This window comes from Pleuronectes platessa, chromosome 11 (assembly GCF_947347685.1).
Source record: "Pleuronectes platessa chromosome 11, fPlePla1.1, whole genome shotgun sequence".
In the NCBI taxonomy this organism is placed as follows: Eukaryota; Metazoa; Chordata; class Actinopteri; order Pleuronectiformes; family Pleuronectidae; genus Pleuronectes; species Pleuronectes platessa.
The window spans coordinates 2370933-2395209 of NC_070636.1; the positions used below are offsets into that span (position 1 = coordinate 2370933).

The 24277-nt window shown below is 42.7% G+C and overlaps 1 protein-coding gene across 1 annotated transcript; it reads right to left on the reverse strand.

The window, feature by feature from the left end:
- Window positions 1-955: 955 nt before the first annotated feature.
- LOC128450992 (neuroblast differentiation-associated protein AHNAK) lies at window positions 956-23609 on the reverse strand. The gene is made up of 9 exons (XM_053434759.1): window positions 23552-23609; window positions 16543-16589; window positions 15227-15331; window positions 14389-14502; window positions 14088-14241; window positions 13674-13834; window positions 11958-13588; window positions 4592-11891; window positions 956-4378 (listed from the first exon to the last, which is right to left on the reverse strand). The coding sequence occupies exons 1-9, from the start codon at window positions 23607-23609 to the stop codon at window positions 956-958; spliced, it is 12993 nt and encodes a 4330-aa protein (XP_053290734.1).
- Between the last annotated feature and the right edge of the window lie 668 nt (window positions 23610-24277).

The following is a 24277-nucleotide window of genomic DNA, read 5'->3' on the forward strand; positions in this document are numbered from 1 at the left end:
GATACACTAACATGTTTAAAAACAACATTTACATCCTTAAATCAATTGATCTATGAATAAAATTAACTAAAAGACTCACAAGCAAAAAAGATTTAAGAAAATACAAACCCTGTCCGTCAACACATTGTTGATATTATAATCTTTATTTATTTATTGTGTATAACTCTGCTAACACATCAGGTTAAAGCCTTTTCGAATACAAACAGGAGCTGTAAACAAATAAACTCCAGAGGTCGTTGAAAGCTATTTACAAAGCCAGCTCAATATTTGACAATAAAAGAAAACACAATATAATCATTTTATCGTAGCAAATTAGGTTCTAAGTAGCAAAGTATTAGTACAAAATATATTTGCAGCTGCAGTACAAACATATACGTGTTTCAGCTTTGCATTGCTTTTGTTTCTTTACATTTTAGCTATTTAAGAATATCTTGGTGATACATGTACACATTCCTTTTTTTTTTAACATTTACTGCACTGGTGTATTTTTTAGGTGTTTTCTGCTGTCGACTAACTTTACATTGAAATGATCGTAAAAAAACGGTGGAATGTCGGTAACATTGATTACATTTTTAATGAAACGCGCAGATTGTTCAACATCGGATTAATAAGAGCACAAGTAACTCCGATCGGAAATGTACGTTAAAAACTATGAAACCACAGAGATTAGGTTCTGATGAGCCAACGACAGCTGAGTTTAGTCAAATACCACAAAGCAAACATATCGGTGAAGCCGTGACCTCATGTAAAACAAGGTTCTTCAGTTACTCTGCTTATTAACAACGTGATCACATGGTCACCGAGACGTGAACGAATCACTTCAGAGTCAGAAACATGCAGCCGGAGGACAGTTACACTTTAAAACGACCTTCTACACACCTGTTCCTCTCACGTGAACATCACCAGTGAAACCTCTCACCCACCAACCCTCTTTACACATCATTTACAAGTTGGTTCACTTCTCGGCTCCGTCGAAGAACCTCATTTTGTCCGAGTGCACAGAGTCTCTCAGTCGCTGGACGGATGTGGCCGCGTCACTTGAGGTTTCATCCGAGGATTCGAACACACGTGTAATTTGTTTGGTTATGACGATTGTTTCCTTGCTCTCACTTCTTTCACTCGATGTTTCTCGAACAAAGTCGTCGCCGAAGAGCGACCACTTGTCGAGTGAATCTTCGACCGCCCACGAAGCAGCTCCCTCACCCTGTGACTGGAGGGGAGATCGGAGCTGAGCACGTCTTCCGAGCTTTGCCGTGATGGCGTCTAAGAATCCAGGATCCGGTCTGAACGTGTCTTCTGATGACGATGAAACTTCCGATGACAGGATGGTGATTTTCTCGGGCAGGTGTGGCTCTAAGGAAACCACTTGGGTCCTCGTGGTTGAAGTAATGACGTTGCCGTGAATCTCCTCGAGGCTCAGAGCAGCGCTGGGATCAGAGTACTTGACAGTGACCTTGGTTGTAGAAGATGTGGACGGGCCGCCGAGCTCGCTGGTCATTGTGGAGCTGATGTCAGCAAAAGCGTCTGAGGACTGGACGGAGCAGGTGGGGCTCACTTCCTCATCCCCGGTTTCTGGGGTCGTTCCATTCTTGTGCTCGTCTTTTTCCGGCGTCTTGGCAGTTTCCGATGGGGAGGACAGACCAAACTTGGGGAATTTAAACCACCCTGTCCTCTCGGGACTTTTGGGAGTGTCCTCCTTGGCGTTTGTTTCCTTTTCCTTTGCATCCAACTGCTTTCCACTGGGCTCACTGGTCTCATGAGATTCCTTTGAAGCTTTGAGATTGTCTTCCACTTTGTCTGTTGGTGAAACATCAAATTCAACATCAATGTTCTTGAAGATTTCACCAATAGCTGTCAGAGTCAGGTTTGGGGATTTGGTCTGTTCTTCTCTTTCTGGCTGAACTTCTTGGCCGTCGTGGTCACCATGTTCTTCCTCAGGTTTGGGTTTTGAGAAACTCAGCTTCGGCATTTTAAAGGATGGTAGTTTGAATCTACTCGGAGATCCATGACCCGCACTGTCAGTCTCAGTCTTTGGTGTCTCAGAGTCAGTTTTTATTTCAACACCTGGAGCTTTAATCTCAACAGGAACATCCTCCTCAAGTTTAGCTCCATCTATTTCAGCTTTGTCTGCGTCAGGTGCTTCTACCGTGACATCATAGCCAGCACCTCCAAATTTCGTCATTTTCACTGATGGCATTTTAAACTTTAATGGCGATCCTCCAGCATCAGTCTCCACATTAGCAGAAGATTCCTTGACTTCCACTCCAGGGAGTTTGACTTCTGCTTTAACATTTGTCAGTGTCACATTGAGTTCAGGAGCTTTGATTTCCATTTCAGGTTGGATGACTCTTACTTCTCCTTCTGGAAGAGAAACGTCCACACGTGGAGGCTCAGCACTGACTTCAGGTATTGTTACACTTTTTGAAAAAGAAAATTTGGGTAATGAAAATTTAGATTTCTTCACGTTTCCATCGAGTTCTACAGCAGGTGGCTCTTCCACTGAAATAATCCCTGAAGGTTCTTTGACTTCAACGTGTGGAAGACAAACTTCTGCTTCCAGCTCCGGTGATGCCATATCAGCTTTTGGTGATTCAAGGTTGACATCAACTTCGGGGGCTTTACCACTCGTTCTTGAAAAAGAAAATTTGGGAAATGTCCAGCTTGGTCGTGTCGACTTGGCTTCCGTCTCGACTGAAGGTGCATCTGGCAGTGACATGGCTCCTTCAGGCTCTATGATCTCAGCACTGGGCAGAGTGACTTCAATTTTACCTTCTGGTAAAGTGACATCAGAGCGTTTCTTTGATAAGCTCAGATCTATTTCAGGCCCCTTTACCTTTGGCACTGTGATTCCAAACTTTGGCATTTTAAACTTGCCTCCTTGTCCATCAATTTCTGCTTCACTCTCAGATGGTTTTACATCTATTTTTGGACCTTCTGGGATTTCAACCTCAGCCTTGGGTTGTGTCACATCGGCATCTTTCTTGGAAAAGCTTAAATCAATATCAGGTCCTTTTACTTTTGGCATTGAGATGCCAAACTTTGGCATTTTAAACTTGCTCTCCTGCCCGTCTAGTTTGATATCAACTTCTGTTGGCCTCAGATCCACATCAGATGTTGTAACTTCAACATTTCCTTCTGGAAGAGAAACATCAACTTCTGGAAGACTGACATCAACTTCATGATCTTTTGAACTTTGCTTTGAAAATGAAAATTTGGGCATTGAAAACTTTGGCTTTTTCAATTTGGCATCAAGGTCCGTGTTAGCTGCCCCTTCTACTGAAATGCTTGATTCTTTGTCTACATCTGGAAGATGAACCTCTGCTTTGACCTCTGGTAGTGAAACATCAACCTTTGGGGTAACAAGGTTGACCTCAGCCTCGGGGCTCTTAATGTTTGACTTTGAAAATGAAAATGTTGGTAATGTCCAGCTTGTCTTTTTCACCTTTGCCTCACCCTCTGCCATATCAATTGATATCGATCCCTGAACCGGCTCCTTGATTTCAACACCAGGAAGTTTGACCTCAGCTTTAACTTCTGGTAATTTCAGATCCCCCCCGTCCACTTTAATGTCCACATCAGGTACCTCCACGCCGACCGGTGTTGAAGAAGCTCCAAATTTCGGTAATTTGAATGTTGGCATTTTAAACTTTGATGGTGATCCTTCAACATTACTTGCGTGAACTTCAATTCCAGGAGCTTTAATTTCCACTCCACTGGAAGATGGTTCCTTCACTTCAGCATCAGGGAGCTGAACATCGGCTTTAGCTTCTGGTAAAGTCACATCTACACCGGTCTTTGATAAGCTTAAATCCACGTCAGGGCTTTTGACTTGAGGCACAGAAAAACTGAGACTTGGCAGTTTAAACTTACTTCCTTTTCCTTCGCGTTCAGTTGCTGTAGTTTTCAAATCTATCGATGGACCTTCAGTATCAATTGTTGGTGCTGCAATGTCCACTGCAACAACCCCTTCAGGAATTTCAATGTCACCTCCATTGATCTTTACATCTTTGTCCATATCGGGTACTTCTATGCTGGAGCTTGGAGCGCCAATTCCAAATTTGGGTAATTTGAATGTTGGCATTTTGAATTTGGATGGCGATCCATCTGTGTCCTTTGTCACAACTTTGATCTCAGGAGGTTTTATTTCCACCTCAGCAGACGGTTGCTTCAGATCAACGTCAGGGAGTTTGACTTCAGCTTTGGCCTCTGGTATTTTCACGTCTACATCTTTATTTGATAAACTTAAATCCATTTCAGGCCCTGTCACCTTTGGCATTGAGATGCCAAACTTTGGCATTTTAAACTTGCTTCCTTGTCTGTCAATCTCTGCTTCCACTTCTGGTGCTTTCATATCCACTTCCCCTCCTTTCACTTCCACCTTTCCTTCTGGAAGTTCAACGTTCACATTCTGAACACTGACATCCACTTCTGGGGCCTTCACACTTGGTTTTGAAAAGGAAAACCTGGGCATTGAGAACTTTGGCTTTTTTATTATTGCATCTACCTCAACCTCTGGCTGTTCGATCACAACACCACCCGACGGCTCTTTGACTTCCACCTCTGGCAGGGAGACCTTTCCTTTAACTTCCACATCAACATCTGTGTCTGGCACAGATATCCCAGCTCCATCAATCTTGATTTCGTGTTCTGCATCAGGTACTTCAGCGCTGACATTTGGAGTAGCACCTCCAAATTTGGGGAATTTAAATGTTGGGAGTTTAAACTTTGAAGGTGATCCTTTCATGCTGCCCACCTGAGCTTCAATCTCAGGAGCTTTCACCTCCACTTTTGCAGAAGCTTCCTTTAGTTCAACATCAGGGAGACTGACCTCTGCTTTGGCTTCTGGTAGTCTGACATCTACATCTTTCTTTGATAAGCTGAAATCAAGTTCTGGTCCTTTTACTTTTGGCATTGTGATCCCAAACTTTGGCATCTTGAACTTGCTTCCATGTCCGTCAAGTTCAACCTGAGTCTCTAATGATTTCATGTCCAGTTCAGGTTTTTCAACCTCCATCTTTACATCTGGAATTGAAACTTCTGCTTTTCCAAGCTTAACATCAATTTCTGGAGCGTCTGGGAGTTTAAACTCAGCCGTAGCCTCTGGTGATTTGACATCTTTCTTTGAGAAGCTTAAGTCAACGTCAGGCCCTTTTACTTTTGGCATTGAGATTCCAAACTTTGGCATTTTGAACTTGCCTCCTTGTCCTTCATATTCAACATCAGCCTGCACCGGTTTAATTTGCACTTCAGGCTTGTTAACTTCCACTTTCACTTCTGGTATCAACACTTCTGCTTTTCCAAGACTAACGTCTACTTTCAGGGCTTCTGGGAGTTTGACTGTTGATGTGATGTCTGTGTCTTTCTTTGATACGTTTAAATCTATATCAGGCACTTTGACTTTAGGTTTAGAGAAGCTAAAAGTCGGCATTTTGAACCTTGAGGGTGATCCACTTGTATCTTTAGCTGCAACTTTGATTTCAGGAGCTTTCACCTCCACTTTGGCAGAAGGTTCCTTTAGTTCAACATCAGGGAGACTGACCTCTGCTTTGGCTTCTGGTAGTCTGACGTCTACATCTTTCTTTGATAAGCTGAAATCGATTTCTGGTCCTTTTACTTTTGGCATTGTGATTCCAAACTTTGGCATCTTGAACTTGCTTCCATGTCCGTCAAGTTCAACTTGTGTGTCTAATGATTTCATCTCCAGTTCAGGTTTTTCAACCTCCATCTTTACATCTGGAATCGAAACATCTGCTTTTCCAAGCTTAACATCAATCTCTGGAGCTTCTGGGAGTTTAAGCTCAGCCATAGCCTCTGGTGATTTGACATCCACATCTTTTTTGGATAAGCTTAAATCAATTTTGGGCCCTTGCACCTTTGGCATTGATATTCCAAAACTTGGCATTTTGAACTTGCTTTCTTTTCCCTCACCGTCAGTTGCTGTCATCTTCACATCAAGAGATGGACCCTCAATATCAACCTTCTGTGCTGCAATATCAACTGTAGCTTTGTCTTTGTCCATATCAGGTACCTCCGCAGTGATGGTTGGGGTGCCAACTCCAAATTTAGGAAATTTGAATGTCGGCAATTTAAATTTTGATGGCGATCCGTCCACATGACCTTCAGTCTCAGAGGCTTTAATTTCCACTTTAGCAGAAGGGTCTTTGAGTTCAACATCAGGGAGTTGGACTTCTGCTTTGGCCTCGGGTAGTGTCACATCTACATCTTTCTTTGAGAAGCTTAAGTCAACGTCAGGCCCTTTTACTTTTGGCATTGAGATTCCAAACTTTGGCATTTTGAACTTGCCTCCTTGTCCTTCATATTCAACATCAGCTTGCAAAGGTTTGATTTGCACTTCAGGCTTTTTAACTTCCACTTTCACTTCTGGTATCAACACTTCTGCTTTTCCAAGACTAACATCTACTTTCGGGGCTTCTGGGAGTTTGACTGTTGATGTGATGTCTGTGTCTTTCTTTGATACGTTTAAATCTATATCAGGCACTTTGACTTTAGGTTTAGAGAAGCTAAAAGTCGGCATTTTGAACCTTGAGGGTGATCCACTTGTATCTTTAGCTGCAACTTTGATTTCAGGAGCTTTCACCTCTACTTTGGCAGAAGGTTCCTTTAGTTCAACATCAGGGAGACTGACCTCTGCTTTGGCTTCTGGTAGTCTGACATCTACATCTTTCTTTGATAAGCTGAAATCAAGTTCTGGTCCTTTTACTTCTGGCATTGAGATTCCAAACTTTGGCATTTTGAACTTGCCTCCTTGTCCTTCATATTCAACATCAGCTTGCAAAGGTTTTATTTGCACTTCAGGCTTTTTAACTTCCACTTTCACTTCTGGTATCAACACTTCTGCTTTTCCAAGACTAACATCTACTTTAGGGGCTTCTGGGAGTTTGACTGTTGATGTGATGTCTGTGTCTTTCTTTGATATGTTTAAATCTATATCAGGCACTTTGACTTTAGGTTTAGAGAAGCTAAAAGTCGGCATTTTGAACCTTGAGGGTGATCCACTTGTATCTTTAGCTGCAACTTTCATTTCAGGAGCTTTCACCTCCACTTTGGCAGAAGGTTCCTTTAGTTCAACATCAGGGAGACTGACCTCTGCTTTGGCTTCTGGTAGTCTGACATCTACATCTTTCTTTGATAAGCTGAAATCAAGTTCTGGTCCTTTTACTTCTGGCATTGAGATTCCAAACTTTGGCATTTTGAACTTGCCTCCTTGTCCTTCATATTCAACATCAGCCTGCACCGGTTTAATTTGCACTTCAGGCTTTTTAACTTCTACTTTCACTTCTGGTATCAACACTTCGGCCTTTCCAAGACTAACGTCTACTTTCGGGGCTTCTGGGAGATTGACCGTTGATGTGATGTCTGTGTCTTTCTTTGATACATTTAAATCTATATCAGGCACTTTGACTTTAGGTTTAGAGAAACTAAAAGTTGGCATTTTGAACCTTGAAGGAGATCCACTTGTATCTTTAGCTGCAACTTTAATTTCAGGAGCTTTAATGTCTACTTTGGCAGAAGCTTCCTTTAGTTCAACATCAGGGAGGCTGACCTCTGCTTTGGCTTCTGGTAGTCTGACGTCTACATCTTTCTTTGATAAGCTGAAATCGATTTCTGGTCCTTTTACTTTAGGCATTGTGATCCCAAACTTTGGCATCTTGAACTTGCTTCCATGCCCATCAAGTTCAACTTGAGTGTCTAATGATTTCATCTCCAGTTCAGGTTTTTCAACCTCCATCTTTACATCTGGAATCAAAACTTCTGCTTTTCCAAGCTTAACATCAATCTCTGGAGCTTCTGGGAGTTTAAACTCAGCCGTAGCCTCTGGTGATTTGACATCTTTCTTTGAGAAGCTCAAGTCAACGTCAGGCCCTTTTACTTTCGGCAGAGAGATTCCAAACTTTGGCATTTTGAACTTGCCTCCTTGTCCTTCATATTCAACATCAGCTTGCAAAGGTTTAATTTGCACTTCAGGCTTTTTAACCTCCACTTCCACTTCTGGTATCAACACTTCTGCTTTTCCAAGACTAACGTCTACTTTCGGGGCTTCTGGGAGTTTGACTGTTGATGTGATGTCTGTGTCTTTCTTTGATACGTTTAAATCTATATCAGGCACTTTGACTTTAGGTTTAGAGAAACTAAAAGTTGGCATTTTGAACCTTGAAGGTGATCCACTCGTATCTTTAGCTGCAACTTTAATTTCAGGAGCTTTAATGTCTACTTTGGCAGAAGCTTCCTTTATTTCAACATCAGGGAGGTTGACATTTGCTTTGGCTTCTGGTAGTCTGACATCTACATCTTTCTTCGATAAGCTGAAATCAAATTCTGGTCCTTTTACTTCTGGCATTGTGATTCCAAACTTTGGCATTTTGAACTTGCTTCCATGTCCGTCAAGATCAACCTCAGTCTGAAGAGGTTTTATTTCCACCTCAGGTTTTCCAATTTCCATCTTTTGCTCTGGAATAGAAACATCTACACTTCCAAGAGTGACATCAACTGCAGGAGCTTCTGGGAGTTTGACATCAATGTCTTTCTTGGACCAGCTAAGATCAAATTCAGGGCCTTTTATTTTTGGCATTGTGATTCCAAACTTTGGCATCTTGAACTTGCTTTCATGTCCATCAAGTTCAACTTGTGTGTCTAAGGGTTTAATTTCCAGTTCAGGTTTTTCAACCTCCATCTTTACATCTGGAATTGAAAATTCTGCTTTTCCAAGCTTAACATCAATTTCTGGAGCGTCTGGGAGTTTAAACTCAGCCGTAGCCTCTGGTGAGTTTACATCTTTCTTTGAGAAGCTCAAGTCAACGTCAGGCCCTTTTACTTTTGGCATTGAGATTCCAAACTTTGGCATTTTTAACTTGCCTCCTTGTCCTTCATATTCAACATCAGCCTGAACAGGTTTGATTTGCACTTCAGGCTTTTTAACTTCCAATTTCACTTCTGGTATCAACACTTCTGCTTTTCCAAGACTAACATCAACTTTCGGGGCTTCTGGGAGTTTGACTGTTGATGTGATGTCTGTGTCTTTCTTTGAAACGTTTAAATCTATATCAGGCACTTTGACTTTAGGTTTAGAGAAACTAAAAGTTGGCATTTTGAACCTTGAAGGTGATCCACTTGTATCTTTAGCTGCAACTTTAATTTCAGGAGCTTTCACCTCCACTTTGGTAGAAGGTTCTTTAAGTTCAACATCAGGGAGGCTGACCTCTGCTTTGGCTTCTGGTAGTCTGACGTCTACGTCTTTCTTCGATAAGCTGAAATCAAGTTCTGGTCCTTTTACTTTTGGCATTGTGATTCCAAACTTTGGCATCTTGAACTTGCTTCCATGTCCGTCAAGTTCAACCTGAGTGTCTAATGATTTCATCTCCAGTTCAGGTTTTTCAACCTCCATCTTTACATCTGGAATCGAAACTTTTGCTTTTCCAAGCTTAACATCAATCTCTGGAGCTTCTGGGAGTTTAAACTCAGCCGTAGCCTCTGGTGATTTGACATCCTTCTTTGAGAAGCTTAAGTCAATGTCAGGCCCTTTTACTTTTGGCATTGAGATTCCAAACTTTGGCATTTTGAACTTTCTTCCATGTCCGTCAAGATCAACCTCAGTCTGAAGAGGTTTGATTTCCACCTCAGGTTTTTCAACTACCACATTTTGCTCTGGAATAGAAATATCTACGCTTCCAAGAGTGACATCAACTGCAGGAGCTTCTGGGAGTTTGACATCAATATCTTTCTTGGACCAGCTAAGATCAATGTCAGGCCCTTTTACTTTAGGCATTGAGATTCCAAACTTTGGCATTTTGAACTTTCTTCCATCTCCGTCAATTTCAACCTCAGTCTGAAGAGCTTTGATGTCCAGCTCAGGTTTTCCAACTTCCATCTTTTGCTCTGGAACAGAAACATCTACGCTTCCAAGAGCAACATCAGCTTTGTCTGCCTCTTTCTTTGAAAAGCTTAAATCGAATTCAGGACCTTTTACTTTTGGAAGATGTGGCATTTTCAATTTGCTTCCTTGTCCAACCTGATCAGCTCCAGTTGTTTTCAGATCTATTGAAGGACCCTCAATGTCAATGGTCGGAGCTGGAATGTTAATAGCAGACCCCTCTTCTGGGATTTTCAGGTCAGCTCCATCGATTTTAACATCTTTATCGATATCATGTGCTTCTACCGAGATGTTTGGAGCTCCCATTCCAAATTTTGGTAGATTGAATGATGGCATCTTGAATCTTAATGCGGAACCTTCTGTACGTTTTTGTGTCACTTTTATCTCGGCTGTTTTAGCTTTCACTTCAGGGACTTTTACTTCAGCTTTGGCCTCAGGAAGTGTGACATCTTCATCTTTCTTTGATAGACCAAAATTAATCTCAGGTCCTTTTACTTGTGGCATTGTGATTCCTAGCTCTGGCATTTTAAACTTGCTTCCTTGTCCGTCAGGTTTACCGTCGATCTTCAGGGGTTTGACTTGCAATTCAGGGTTTGGTATCTCCATCTTTTGTGCTGAAAAAGAAACATCTACATTTCCCAGACTGGCATCAATCTCAGGAGCATCTGGAAGTTCCCCGTCAGCTTTAAATTCTGGTAGTGTGACATCTGCGTCTTTCTTTGAAAGGCTTAAGTCAAATTCAGGGGCTTTTATTTTTGGCATTTTGATTCCAAACGTTGGCAACTTGAACTTGCTTCCTTGTCCATCAAGATCAACCTCAGTCTTCAGAGGTTTGATTTCCACTTCAGGTTTTTTGATTTCCACCTTTTGTTCTGGAATAGAAACATCTACAGTTCCAAGAGTGACATCAACCCCTGGAGCATCTAGGAGTTTGACCTCGGCTTTAGCTTTTGGTAGTTGGACATCTCCATCTTTCTTAGACAAACTCAAATCAAATTCAGGCCCTTTTATTTGGGGCATTTTGATTCCAAACTTTGGCATCTTGAACTTGCTTCCTTGTCCATCAAGTTCAACTTCAGTCTGCAGAGGTTTGATTTCCGATTCAAGTTTTCTAACTTCCACCTTTTGTTCTGGAATAGAAACATCTACTCTTCCAAGAGTGAGATTGACCTCAGGAGCTTCTGGGAGTTTTACTCCAGCTTTAGCTTCAGGGAGTTGTACTTCAATGTCTTTCTTGGACGAGCTAAGATCAAATTCAGGGCCTTTTATTTGGGGCAGTTTGATTCCGAACTTTGGCATCTTGAACTTGCTTCCTTGTCCATCAAAATCAACCTCCGTCTGCAGAGGTTTGATTTCCAACTCAGGTTTTCTAATTTCCACCATTTGTTCTGGAATAGAAACATCTACGCTTCGAAGAGTGAGATTCACCTCAGGAGCTTCTGGGAGTTTGACTTCAATGTCTTTCTTGGATGAGCTAAGATCAAATTCAGGGCCTTTTATTTTTGGCACCTTAATTCCAAGCTTTGGCATCTTGAACTTACTTCCTTGTCCATCAAGTTCCACCTCAGTCTGAAGAGGTTTGATTTCCACCCCAGGTTTTCCAACCTCCACCTTTTGCTCCTGTATAGCAACATCTACACTTCGGAGACTAACACCAACATTTGGTATTTTATACTTGATCTCATCTCTTCTCTGAAGTACTTTTATCTCTGCTCCATCAATGTTTATATTCTTGTCCAGCTTCTCTGGTCCAACTTCTTTGTCTTCACCTCGGATGTCTGCAGAGGAGATGTCCGCCCTTGGCCTTGTAGCATCAAGATGAACACCAAAGCCTCTGAGACTAATGCCACCACCCCGTTCAGCTGGTGAACCACCTACTGAATCAATGTATTCGATGCTATCGAGTTCCGGTTCTTTGACGTCAGATATGACTCCTCCTATCTGCCCCTTGTCTTTCCTTGTTTTAGTTTGTGATGTTGTAACTTCTTGGAGCAATATCGTCCTTTCTCCTAAAATCCCTCCATCCTCTTGCCCAGAGATGATTTGTTTTGGTAATTTAAATCCAAACTCTTTCCTCCCACTTTCTTTGCCTGGAATTACAATGTCCTCCCGTTTATGGATTTCACTTTGCATCTCGTAGTCACTTTGTTTTGTCGTGATGTTGAAGACTTTTTCAGGTTTGTTGTAATCTACCTTGGTCTGAATCAAAAGTTCGTCAGAGGTTAAATCAGCAGCTGCTAGGTCAAACTTAATAAGATGAGCTTCATGTTTTGATCTTGCATCTGCGACTTTAGTCGGTGTTTTCACTGATATTCTCTGAGCGTTTGCATCTATCACAGTGATCTCTTCAGGGATTGGCATTCCAAACGTGTCCATCTTTGGCAGCTTAAATCCGGGCAATTTCGAAACTGCTTCCTTCACGCTGTCAACATCAATTGACATTTGGACATCTTCGGTTTGAATGTCTTCATAACGTCCTGTTAAAACCGCTTTAGGCTCTTTAATTCCTTTGGCCTTGGTTCTCAGAGACCTGTCCTCCATACCTGGGATCTCAATGTCTTCACGTTTGGGAAGTTGTGTCCTGGACTGACTGCTTTTGGACAGTCGGTCGTAAGGATCATCTTTCAGCGCTGGACCCTGAACGATATGCTTTTCCATTTTAGTCGGGCATTCAACATGTACACTCGTTTGTATAGTTTCCTCAGTTGTTATGTCACCTAGGCCGATTTTAGGCAGTTTGAATGATGGACATGTCTTTGTTTCCTTTTTTTGTTTCGCTTCCTTGTCCTTCTTTGCTTGTTCTTCACCTTTCTGGTGAGATTTTCCAAAAAATGTGACATCGGAAATATCCAGTTCAACCTTTGGTACACTCATTTCCATCTGTGTGGTCACCAGCTTTGCCCTTGAGGCTTCGCTGCTGATCCTCTGGGAGTTGGAATCCAGTGGTGGCTGATCTCTCTGCAGTTCTGTGTGGGAATCTGATTTTTCCTTCACAGGTTGATCTGCTATTTCAATACTTGCCCCCAGAGTCTTCAGCCTTTTCGGGGAGGCCTTTGCTTTTGAATCCTTCTTGTGTGATTTATCCTTCCCCAAAATTTTAACCTTCAACTCAGACTTTTCCTTCTTCTTTTTCTTCTCCGTTGGGGACTTGATACCAGAGGAGCTTCCCTGATCAGCCAGAGCCACAGTTAGATCCGTTGTTTTCAAAGTGTTGTCTATACAGATGAGGTCCACCTTGTGTTGAGCAGTTTGGGGATCAGTCAGATCCTTTTGGTCAAGTCGTAATTCTTCGGTTACGTAGACTTGAGGTGTATCTCCTGAGAGGCTGTCGAGGCATTCAGGCTCCAGCATCTCTGAGGCCGTCTGGTAAACGTCGCTACTGGTTTGTCCGTTTGTTGGAGCGTCCGTGTCTTCAGATGAACTTATTCGGCTTCTCTTTGTCAGGAGGGACAGCTTCATCTTGTGCCTCTTCTTGCCTTTCAGAGTATCCTGGGTCTTTATCGGTGATTCTGTGTCACTTGTTGTGGGACTGAGCTCCAGCTTCCTCTGCTCATCGGCCTCCGAGGAACTGTGAGACCTCGTGAAACGGGTCTTCCGCCCTTTTCCAAAGGAGGGAAACTTGGGCCAGGAAATACGAGCATCCCCACGCCTTTTGGTTTTTCCTTGTTCCCTCATCTCTGGAGCGCCAAGCTCTTCCTCCTGTTGGGCGACAGAAAAGTGAGATGTCAGAATCACCTAACTACCTGACACCGAGAGTCTGAGCAGACAGCTTTAATGTATTTACAGGGATGACGTCCGACTCCATGGCTGCCTCGGTCTCTGTGATGTCTGGTTTGCGTTTCAGGCAGAGCTCGACCCTGTAGGCCTGAGCGTGCTCCAGAATCTGAACGGCGTCCTCGTACGGCACGTCGTCAAAATACACCGTGGCGCTCAGGATCTGATCACCTGCGGAAATAAGAGGGGAAATATATCAGATGAAGAGATTTGAGTGATTTAAATGGAATGAATTAGGTAAAATGAAAATAACAATATATATATATGTATGATTAGTCATTGGAATAAGTATACAACAAAATACAAAACAAGACTTGCAAGTACTACAAATTCTCCAATGAGCCCAATTGCAAGTTTCATTAATCCGACATTTCTCCGTCTGATTTATTTATTATTAGTTTACAAAGTGAACATTGTGGTTGACCTTCTTTCAGTTTCAGACTTTTCGAGGCCGGGGACTCGGGCACCATTCCCTTGATGAAGATCCCCTCTTTGCCGCCTCCACGGTAAACGAGGCCCTCGGCACTTCCGTCTGTGGTGGTTTTCACGAACACCTCAGACTCGGGGCTGTGAGCTTCCTGCCAACACATCGGAATAGAGAGGAGAATCATTTTACCTCTCGCTGTGCTCTTCCCTGCTGCAGCACATCAGCCTGGAGGGATTCACAGGAAGAGGAAGAGGAGGAGGAGGAAGAGGAGGAGGAGGAGGAGGAAGGAATATCTCACCTTCAGTTTACTCATCTTCGGAGTCGAGCGCTTTTCAAACATGGACCCAAGCCCAGACTTTTTACTTTTCTTTCCACCTCCACTCTTGAGCCGTGGGTCATGCTCCGCTTCACACTGAGAAGAAGGCAGAAGGAAATCGTTGAGATCTGACTTCACGTTGTTGTTGTTTTTAAAAACACTAATGATGCAGTCAGGTCGTGTGTAAACAGAGGACATGACAGATATTTCATCAACAGGCTGATCTACTGTTCAGACATTCCTAAAAGGGAGGAGCCGAGTCGGAGGCTTTTATTGGATTAAGCAACAGTAAACAAAGCAGAGATCATATCTGACACTGCTGATTGGACATGCTGATAAGTTGACATTGATAATTTGTTGATAATTTGATCCTCACAACCGCGACTTGTGCACTCGACTTTTTATTTAATCACCAATTTAAATCTTTTTCAGTTTTTTCATTGGCAGCTGCAATGTTGTGTTTTTAATGTTCCTCCTGTTCTTTGTTTTCAAGGCTACAAGCACAATTTTCAATTTAAATCTCAACACATATCAGTCGAAGATTAAAATAAAGTGCACGAGAACAAATTATCACAATTAATTACACATCAACACCCGTCACTCAAGTTAATGTTCAGGTTTGATTATCATGTTACAAACGAAACACAACTGCAGTGAGAACACAAGTGATTTCAGCTCGATAAGCTCTGATCCTTCTTTTTATTTATTTAACGGTACATCCAGGTTACACACGTGTCTGATTTACTGTCTTGGCTGGTTTCCTCCTGCTGTCTGGTTTGTTGTGTTTGAAGTGACTCATCAGTTTGTGTGTGCTCTTTACCTCTTTGTCGCCGTTTGTGTATTTTTCAGGAAACTCCTCGACGGGGGACGATCCCTGAGGCCGGGGTCTCTCTCCCTCGGTGAACTGAGACGGCTCGTCACATACCTGCGAGGACACGTGGTCGGTCAACACTAACGCTCACTTGCACTGTTTCCCAACACACACACACACACTGCATCACCGCACTCATGTGTTTTCATCTGCACAAACACTATTGTCTTCAGTATTATAACGACAACGACGGTTTGGAGAAAACTGGATCTCAACACAATGAGATGACACCTTGTTGTGCCAGGTGCAGCACAGACTGTCTCTTCTACTGTTTGGCACACTGGTGGTTTCTGGTGATGGGAACACTGGACTGAGTGATTATTATTGAGTTTGTTTATGACATTGATAGTCACCAGAGGATGAATCCTAACAACTGAAGTTTAATTTGAGTTTGTTAAACCTTTGTTTCACTTACACGCTGGGTGTTAATATGTTAAGATGCTAATTACACCTTCACACTGGCAAATATAAGACTGGCAAATTATAATCAATCATTAAAAGGAAATCTTGGAGAATTATTGGTTTCTGGGGGATGTAAGTAATTATTGTTAGTTTTTTTAATCAGGCATGTGAGCTATGAAAACCTCAATCAGGCAAAGCAAAGTTTTATATTGTAAAAACGTTTTTTCATAATTACGTCATTGGTCGATCTGAATAAACTGTAGATCGTGTCTCTTGATTCATTTCAAGATTTGTAATCGTTCGTCTTCATAGTGACGTCACGATGACATAATTTCTACCATATGATCATAAATGATTTCATATGAGCTTCAGGTCTGGTCTATAATCCTGTAAGATGCATGATGTCATTGTCTGACTTCATGAAGCCACACGTGGTATCATATGATGGGAAATCTTCTGATCAATATGAAATTCTGTTTTGTTTCTGAAGATAACTTTAACCTTAATTTTGTTGACCTTTGACCAAATATACCCAAAACTGTATCGTCTGGAGAAACTCTTCTGACCAATATTTTCTCAAAGATTGGTGAAAATCTGTTCATGACTTTTTGAGTTATTTTGTACACATACACACACAAAAGTGAAAACAATATCCAGCTTCTCACTACGTTGGTGCACAGGTGAATATTAATAAAAATAAATCAGCTAAAACCAATCAATGCCAATCAATGATTAAAGCAACAGAATCATCACAGAAACTTTCTCACAGCGACAAATGAAGAATTAAAACTGAAGAATTAAAACTGAAGAATTAAAAATAAAGAATTAAAAACTGAATTTCTCTTCCAGTCAGCATGACTCACCGAGTCGTCCTCTGTCCCGGGCTCCGGTGCTCTCAGCCTCCGACCAGCTGTCCACAAACACAGAAGACAAAACCTAAATACACACGTTTACATCTGACTTGACAATAACACGTTAGCAAATAACAAAACGAGAAAAATAAGTTAAAATCAACGTTATATATTAGAAACACACACAACTGTAGGGAAAGATGCAGGAGGTAATATCACAGAGCAGCTGAAAAACGTCCACTTACTGGAACTTTAAATAAATAATCAAATAAAAAAAATCAATGTCATGTTTTACAAAAGCTTCAAATCAAAAGCATTGAACCAGAATAAGTTTATTTGTATTATAATGTGTTGAATGACATTGAGAGCAGTCGGTTGTGTGTCTGTTTGTGTTTCCTGAGCAGTAAACTGAGACTCCAGGTTGTGAGGCGGCTCAGAGTCACTGGAGACGATGATGAGACTATTCAGAGTTCTTCCCGGCAGAGCGGCCTCCGGGGGGGGGGGGGGGGGGGGGGGGGCTCCTCCGTACATTAAGTGCTCCTCGTCATCGACTCGGAGAGAAAAGACTCGCTCGGCCGAGAAGGGAAAGTCTGACTCCACGTGAATCAGGTTAACGTCACATTAGTGCTGCTGCTCGATATGATTCCATTTTAATTGAGCTCTTTGGATTCAGGCGGATCAGTGAGAGGTCGACTGTCTCAGGATTTCCACTCAGGGGAGTCGCTAACTGGCTTTTCAGCAAATTCTGGGATAAAAACATTTCTAGAGACAATAAATTTCAGAGCTATAAATAAAACAGAACTAAAAGCATCTTTAACTTTATATTCAAAATGTCTCCATAGCAGATATAATGATTGAGTCTCTTTTGTGAGTCAGCTGATGAAGTGTGGGAGCATTACTGAAACTGATCAAATTAATAAATTCAAATCAATTAATGCGATTAACATTAAGTATAATGTTTATTTTTCATTATTAATAGTCGAGGGGGAGACATTTATCAGGAATTAAATTAGTGCCTGAACAAGCAAGGAAAAAAGTTTATGAAAACATAAAACAAATAACTTAAAATACTTGTGCAGTGTTATTGAAATCTTTGTACTCGAGGTGAATCCTCATCCTGTCAAAAATAATAATAATAATAATAATAATAATAATGATAATAATAATAATTAATAAAACACGATTACAAGGTAAGTTACATATAAATGAAGAATTGACAGCAAAGAAAATAGGAAACAAGCAATTTGAAAATCACAAATTAAACATAAGAGTAAAAAAGTTCCAGTTGAGAGAGTGAAATAAAGTAAAACATTAAATTATTAAATTTATCATCAGATCAGAGGCTGGATACAAATATTGTGTAATAAACACGTTAAAACATTTTTTAAAAGCTCTAAAGTTAAACCAAGTTGTTCATTTTGTGAATATTTCACATTACACTTGTTTTGTCACAGATACCAGCGTCATGTGACCACTTTGAGCGAATCGTGTCTGAGTGAAACCTTGTGATAGAAGTTAAATCAGCTCCACAGGAAGAAGAATGTCAGATTCCAGACACTCGGGTGAAGGTTTGAAACCCTGGGTCAGAAGTCAGAGTCTGAACCGAACCGTGTATTTAAAGAATCGTTGCTCCTCCTAAATTATTTATTTAACTTCAGCACCTTTTTGTTTTCTCAGCACAAACAGTGACCCCCCCCCACACACACACACACACACTGCAGCACAGTAATGTGGGTCATGTGCAGAGCGCTCACAGCCTGTGGTTTAGTTAAAGTAAGAAGAACTTCTGGTTCAGGGCGTGTCGCTGCCTCAAGGTTCTTCATCCAACATGCTAATCACATGCTTACTTCAGAACAAACACTGAACTCAACCTGTCGTCATAGATTCACACTCAACCGTCTCATATCAGACGGAACAGAATCATTTACACTGTGAGTGAAGCCTCCACAGTCTGGACGTCAAACAGAAGAATGAAGTCTGAGCAGCAGCCCACACTCTGCACCTCATCATCATCATCATCATCATCATCATCATCCTCTTTCACACCTGCCGAGCAGAGACGGCTGTTCCAGGGCCCGCTCACCTACCTGCTGCTGCTGTTCCTTCAGCTCGAGGTGTGAACCACTCGTCCTCCAAGCTGCTCTCGAACCTTCCTGCTGCCACTGAGTGAAGTGATTTGATCACAGTGTGGTGCAGGGAGGAGGAGGAACAGTGGCAGTCACACCTTAACTAAACTTCACTCCCAAATTAAAAGAGTCCTGAACTCTTTCCACCACGTACTCCTCAAGACCACATCCCATTAGATCTGCTGAACTGTTTAATTCATTCTGCAAATTACTTAACTTTCAAGATGATCTGAAACAAGTTTTATGTCAAACAATGACAATTTGAACCGCTTTAATCACAAATTCCCTTAAATTTAAGTTTAAATTAATGTTACATGGATTGCAAACTTCCAATTCTTCATTTAAAATCTTTTCCAGGACTCAAAGCCTAACTGGTCCTCAGATTCAATCCAGCTCCATAACTTGAGATCCAAGAAATATTCTCTCTGAAATTATTCAAAATGCCAAAAACCTGCTTGGCAGAAAATACATGATAAAGAGAAATAAGATACGAAACAGAGAGACTGAGAAATCATTGCATTAAAATGTTTCACTGTCCATCAGCTGATCAAAGACACTGTGGACTGTCTGCGGTATAGGTCCTAGACCTCCTCCATGTTAGCAGATGGGACGTGGACTAAACTAAAGTGTGAGACGCCTGGTTCATTCACTGTGTGTGAGTTGTGTAGTGAAGTTCAGGGACATAATCCGAACGTAAGATGATTGATTAGGTGAAGCTGCTGAGTCATGTGTCCTGAGCCACGTCTCCTCACAGCAGCAGAACATCATGAATCCGTGTTTGCAGGAGGATCATTGAGATCCAGGCTCTGGACCTTGATGCAGATCTCGTGTTATTCACCACGTTGCTCAGGCGGATGTCCAGCGCTCCTGCCCCGGCTGCAGCCGTCACTCATACCAGACCTCCCTTCTCAAATATTTGCCATGTGGGCGCTGCAGAGGCCTTGATAACAACTCTCCCTGCGACCGAACCTGTCAAAATAAAATCACTTGTGGGCTGTTTACCTGTTTGACTTGTCTTAGATTAGATATCGTTTATTGTCATAAAGCTGCTGCCTCCTGTTTTAATTTGACTTTGGAGGCAGTGCTCTGCAGGTAAACAAGCTCACGCTGCAGATGCTTGAATCTATTGTGGTGCATGATTCATATTTGGGTGCAACTGCAGCCCTGGATGTGGGTGTGGCTCTTCCCTCAGGGCGTCAGCTGAAGTGCTGAGGTTTCTAACCTGCTCTGATGCAAACACCTAAACTCTTTGGTAGCAACACAGGGTTGTGACAGAAAACCTAATGTGACTGGAAACACAGATCCTGGTTCACTTGACTCTGCAGCAGACAGAGCTTTTTATCGGCCGAGTTGAAACGTGACTCTCGGGTTGAATCACTCATTTTTGTTGTTGAGACGCTGCCTCTGTTCTTTTTCTGTGATGTGATGACACATTGACCTTCTGGGTGTTTACGTGTAAATAACCATGAACAACATGCATCTTCTTGATCCTGCAAAAGCTTCACAGGCACAACGAGAGCTTGTGACATCGAACAAGACGCAACAGGGAACAGAAATAGAAACTCATTTCCTGACAATGGGAAAAGAGCCTTTAAGGGTTTTTGCCCACATTTAAAAAAAACTGCGTATATCTGCTAATTTGGGTCTAAAATAGGAAATATAATGTAGTTGCTTCTAATTTATAGATAGAAGAAGAAATAGAATATCAATTTCCAGAAATCCGTCTGCTTGTGGAACAAAGATCTTTTACATCCTGTTGTTAGAGGCCAAAGGAAGTGCACGGTTGAGTTTGGAGAATTTTTGACACACGTGACACATTCAATGGTCATAAACTGTAAACAGTGAGTGACACTGACAAACAAACATCAGCATGTTCACGACCACCACGACTGATTCTCGGGTTCAGGTCACTTTTTACAGTGTGAGACGGAGAAGCTGCTCATCACGACCAGGTTTAGAAGCAGCAGTTGACTCAAGTGGAAAATCTTACAAAAGCAAAAATAGGAATCCTCGAATTACAACAGCTTGTGGATTTCCTCGTGACTGAGAATAATTACCTGTCCTCAGCCTGCTCTTACGTAATCGCTCTCTGCCCCAGTTTGTTTTTCCTGTGTAAAAGCACCTGGAAGGTTCACTTGCCCCCCCCCCCCCTCCACTAAACTAATATAAAGTAATACAGCTCATTATTCCTCCTCTCGGATTTACATTCTGCTCGACAGACACAGACACAAGCTCCTTTCACCCGAAGGTCGTGTGTTTGGATTCGAACTTATAATGAGATTTAAGAGAAGGGAAGCAGAGTCATACAGACATGAGACTGAGAGGGCGCATGCTTTCAATCTGTTAATCTGAGTTTCATTCAGCTCTGGAACTCGGATGTTAATCTGCCCTCGAAGACGAGGAGTTACAGTTTTATGTCAGGTCTGAAACACACACACACACACACACACACCCGGGTGGAGCTGTGCTGCTGTTTGTTCTGCTTCAGCTGACTCATGTGTGGTCATGTTGTTGAGCTTATGAATTGTTTCTATTGAGAGGAAGTTGTAAAAGTTGTAAAATCGATCTATCTACACCCACGTGATGGTCCTGGAAAACCAGTTAGCTCGATGTTCTCCTCGTCTGATGTCCTGAAGAGGTTTCTGAGGCCATTTTGTCTTTTTGAAGCCAAAAGTAATTTGCAAGGAGAAGGGGGTGGAGCCAGACCCCCCCCCCCCCCATGCATCCGGTGCATTATGGTCTATTTGACTCTAAATGATGATAATTCATTAAATGAACATAAGCTTGAAACTAGACATTGAGACATAAACTCTTTATAAAGTGAGAACTAGAGTCATTTACTTCTAGAGCAACAACCAGTGGAGTCGCCCTCTGCTGGTCATTCATAATAATACAGGTTTCCAGCACCTCTGTTTTGGCTTCACTTTCTACGTCCACGTTTAGATTCAGTCAGTGTTTACAAGACGTCCTTCATGGGACGAATAAAGGACAATCTCACCTAATCTTAAACATTATCGGTTATTGGATCAAGATCCCAGAACCAACGCTTGTCATAAAATATAAAGTAAAGTTGTTTCAGTTCTGCAGTGAGTGACAGCAGCCGTGCACATAAACTGTTGAAGTGGCGTGATATCGATTAGAGCCGGTCCGACTGGCGGCTGCTGGTCGGTAATGGATCAGGATCGTCTGCTTCTGAGGCTCCACTGTCGAGCAGAAGGACACCCCCCCCCCCGTCTGTCTCACTTCCTCGCAGTAGGCTAACCTCTCTCTCTCTCTCTCTCTCTCTCGCTCTCGCTCTCTCTCTCTCTTCCTCTGACCTTGAGCGCCTCTTGGATCCGAACCCTCCTCCAGACGCCTTCAGGCAGATTTCATTCAGAGCAGCAGCAGAGACAACGATCCATTATTTTCTCTAATTGAATAATTTACCACACAGCAGAAGGCCACGCCTCCTTTTACAGTAAACACCAACCTGTGCTTTTAACCTAAACGTCGGCCCAACACTGGAGTGTGTCTACGATATAACATGAGACACTGTGATATCCACACGTTGTAGATTCTAGTAACGTTTTCACCTGATCCTAAACTTTAAATTATCTGTTCATGTTCACATTCAGGGAGAACATAGACAGGGGAATCGAACCGGTAACCTCCTTTCACCACCGTGCCGCCGACCACACCTGCTTTGTTAAACCATGAGAAAATCATTAAAAGCATCAATGATATTTTATCTACATGAACTCGTTCACCATCAAACTTCACCGTGAAGCAAACACACAAATATTTGTTAGAAATTTGTGTTTATCTGCAAAATCAACTTTCATCCATCATCCTTTGTCTTTCCTGGGTCACAACAGGACCAACACACAGAAACAAACACACACACTTGTAGCAAACACACAAATAAACGACACAAACTCTGTTGAAACCAGTGTCGTCTACGAAGCATCACGGATTCACACGTTTGATTTACAGAAGGAAATCAGCTTCTTCCCGCATCGTTTTCTGATTTCATGCAATTTGCTCGGTCCTGATTGGAATTGGTTTCGCACATACGTGACTCTCGTGTTCCACATCGCGTGATCAGGCACGGCTTATTTACATGCGTGTTAACAACAAGACTGACTCCAGTAAAACTTGGATTTACAACTGTGACATGTTTATAAATCAATCAATCAATCAAATTTAATTTGTATAGCCCGTATTCACAAATTACATTCGTCTCATAGGGCTTTAACAGGGTGTGACATCCTCTGTCCTTAACCCTCAGCAAGAGTCAGGAAAAACTACTAAAAACCCTTTAAATTTAAAGAGGTTTAAATGGTTTTAAGGTTTCATGATCCTCAATTTTAAGAGATTTAAGGTTTGGTCAGATGTAGAATCTCTCCTGCTTGTGTATAAAACCTTTTAAAACCACATTGGGAATAGTTTTGTTCCCACATTTCAGTGTCTTTCTCTCATCTTCAGCCACAGTGGCTTATCCTTTTACCACTATTTTTAAAATCCTGATTCCTGCCCTGCTCTCCTCTTTCTCCCTTTCAGCCTCTGCTTCACAGCGGGAGGAGCGGAGCAGCGCCGCTCGACATCCCAGACGATGATCACATCCTCAAACTCTCCCCTGCGCTCTGCAGACACACCCAGCGCTCACTGCAGGTCAGACACACAACTCAGCCTCAGCACCAGGCGCCGCACACCCGCTCACTGCCTCACTCTCTTCATCACAAACACACACAGACACACACACAGATTGATGCGATCTCTCCTCACTGCACTGCCGAACCCTTTCTGCTGAATCAGGGAATTGCTCGGGGTGAAGCAGCACAGACACAGTCACAGACAGAGAGAGAGAGAGAGGGAGAGGAGGAAAACACAGAGAGAGCAAATAGAGCGATGCCCACCCGTCCCGGAGGAGGCGGCGTGCCAGTTGGGGAAGGCCAGGTGGAAACAGTCGCACATGATGGCAGCGGTGGAGGAGTCAAGGTCCTGGACCAGGCGGGCAGGGGAGAGGTAGGGAGGGACGGTGGTGGAGGAGGTGGAGGAGGTGGTGATGGAGGCCGGTGATGCTGCTGCTCCTCCCGAGACGTCCTGGATCCCCCTGTGTGTTCAGGTCCCAGCGGAGCGAGGGATGAGTTTCAGAGAAGAGAGTGAGAGTGAGAGCTGCTGCTGCACTGTCCACCGAGTGAAGGAAACTCCCTCGCCTGCCCGGTAAACATGGACCTCCAGCACTGCACACTAACTTAATCATGGGAGGAGCTGCCCCCCCCACCCCACCCCATCAACTCACACAGGACACATCCCCTCAGTCCTCCTCCTCCTCCTCCTCCTCCTGCTCCTCTTCCTCCTCCTCCTCCTCTCTCTCTCTGTTCAGCCTCATTGATCGGCCTAATCGGACAAGGACAATCACCATGTCAGCTTCTGGCTCCACCAGTGGTGGTGGGGGGGGGGGCTTGAAATACTTTATCGACATGGAACCATAACTCAATTTGACGCTGTGTACACTTAGTTTGAACCCCCCCCCCTCGTTGTGGACAGGGAGACAAGATGATGGAGATTCCTGCTGGGAAAGCGTGAGAGTGAAATCAGTACAGACACAGCCTGTCTGTCGTCGTGGCCTCGGAGGCTGA

Excerpts from the sequence above, each read along its gene's own strand:
- LOC128450992 (XM_053434759.1), bottom strand. The coding sequence starts at position 23,609 with ATGTGCGACTGTTTCCACCTGGCCTTCCCCAACTGGCACGCCGCCTCC. Across the intron at positions 14,242-14,388 it reads CGAAGATGAGTAAACTGAAG|GAAGCTCACAGCCCCGAGTC; the intron begins GTGAGATATTCC and ends ATGTGTTGGCAG. Across the intron at positions 11,892-11,957 it reads AAAGAAAGTGGGAGGAAAGA|GACGATATTGCTCCAAGAAG; the intron begins GTTTGGATTTAA and ends TTTAGGAGAAAG.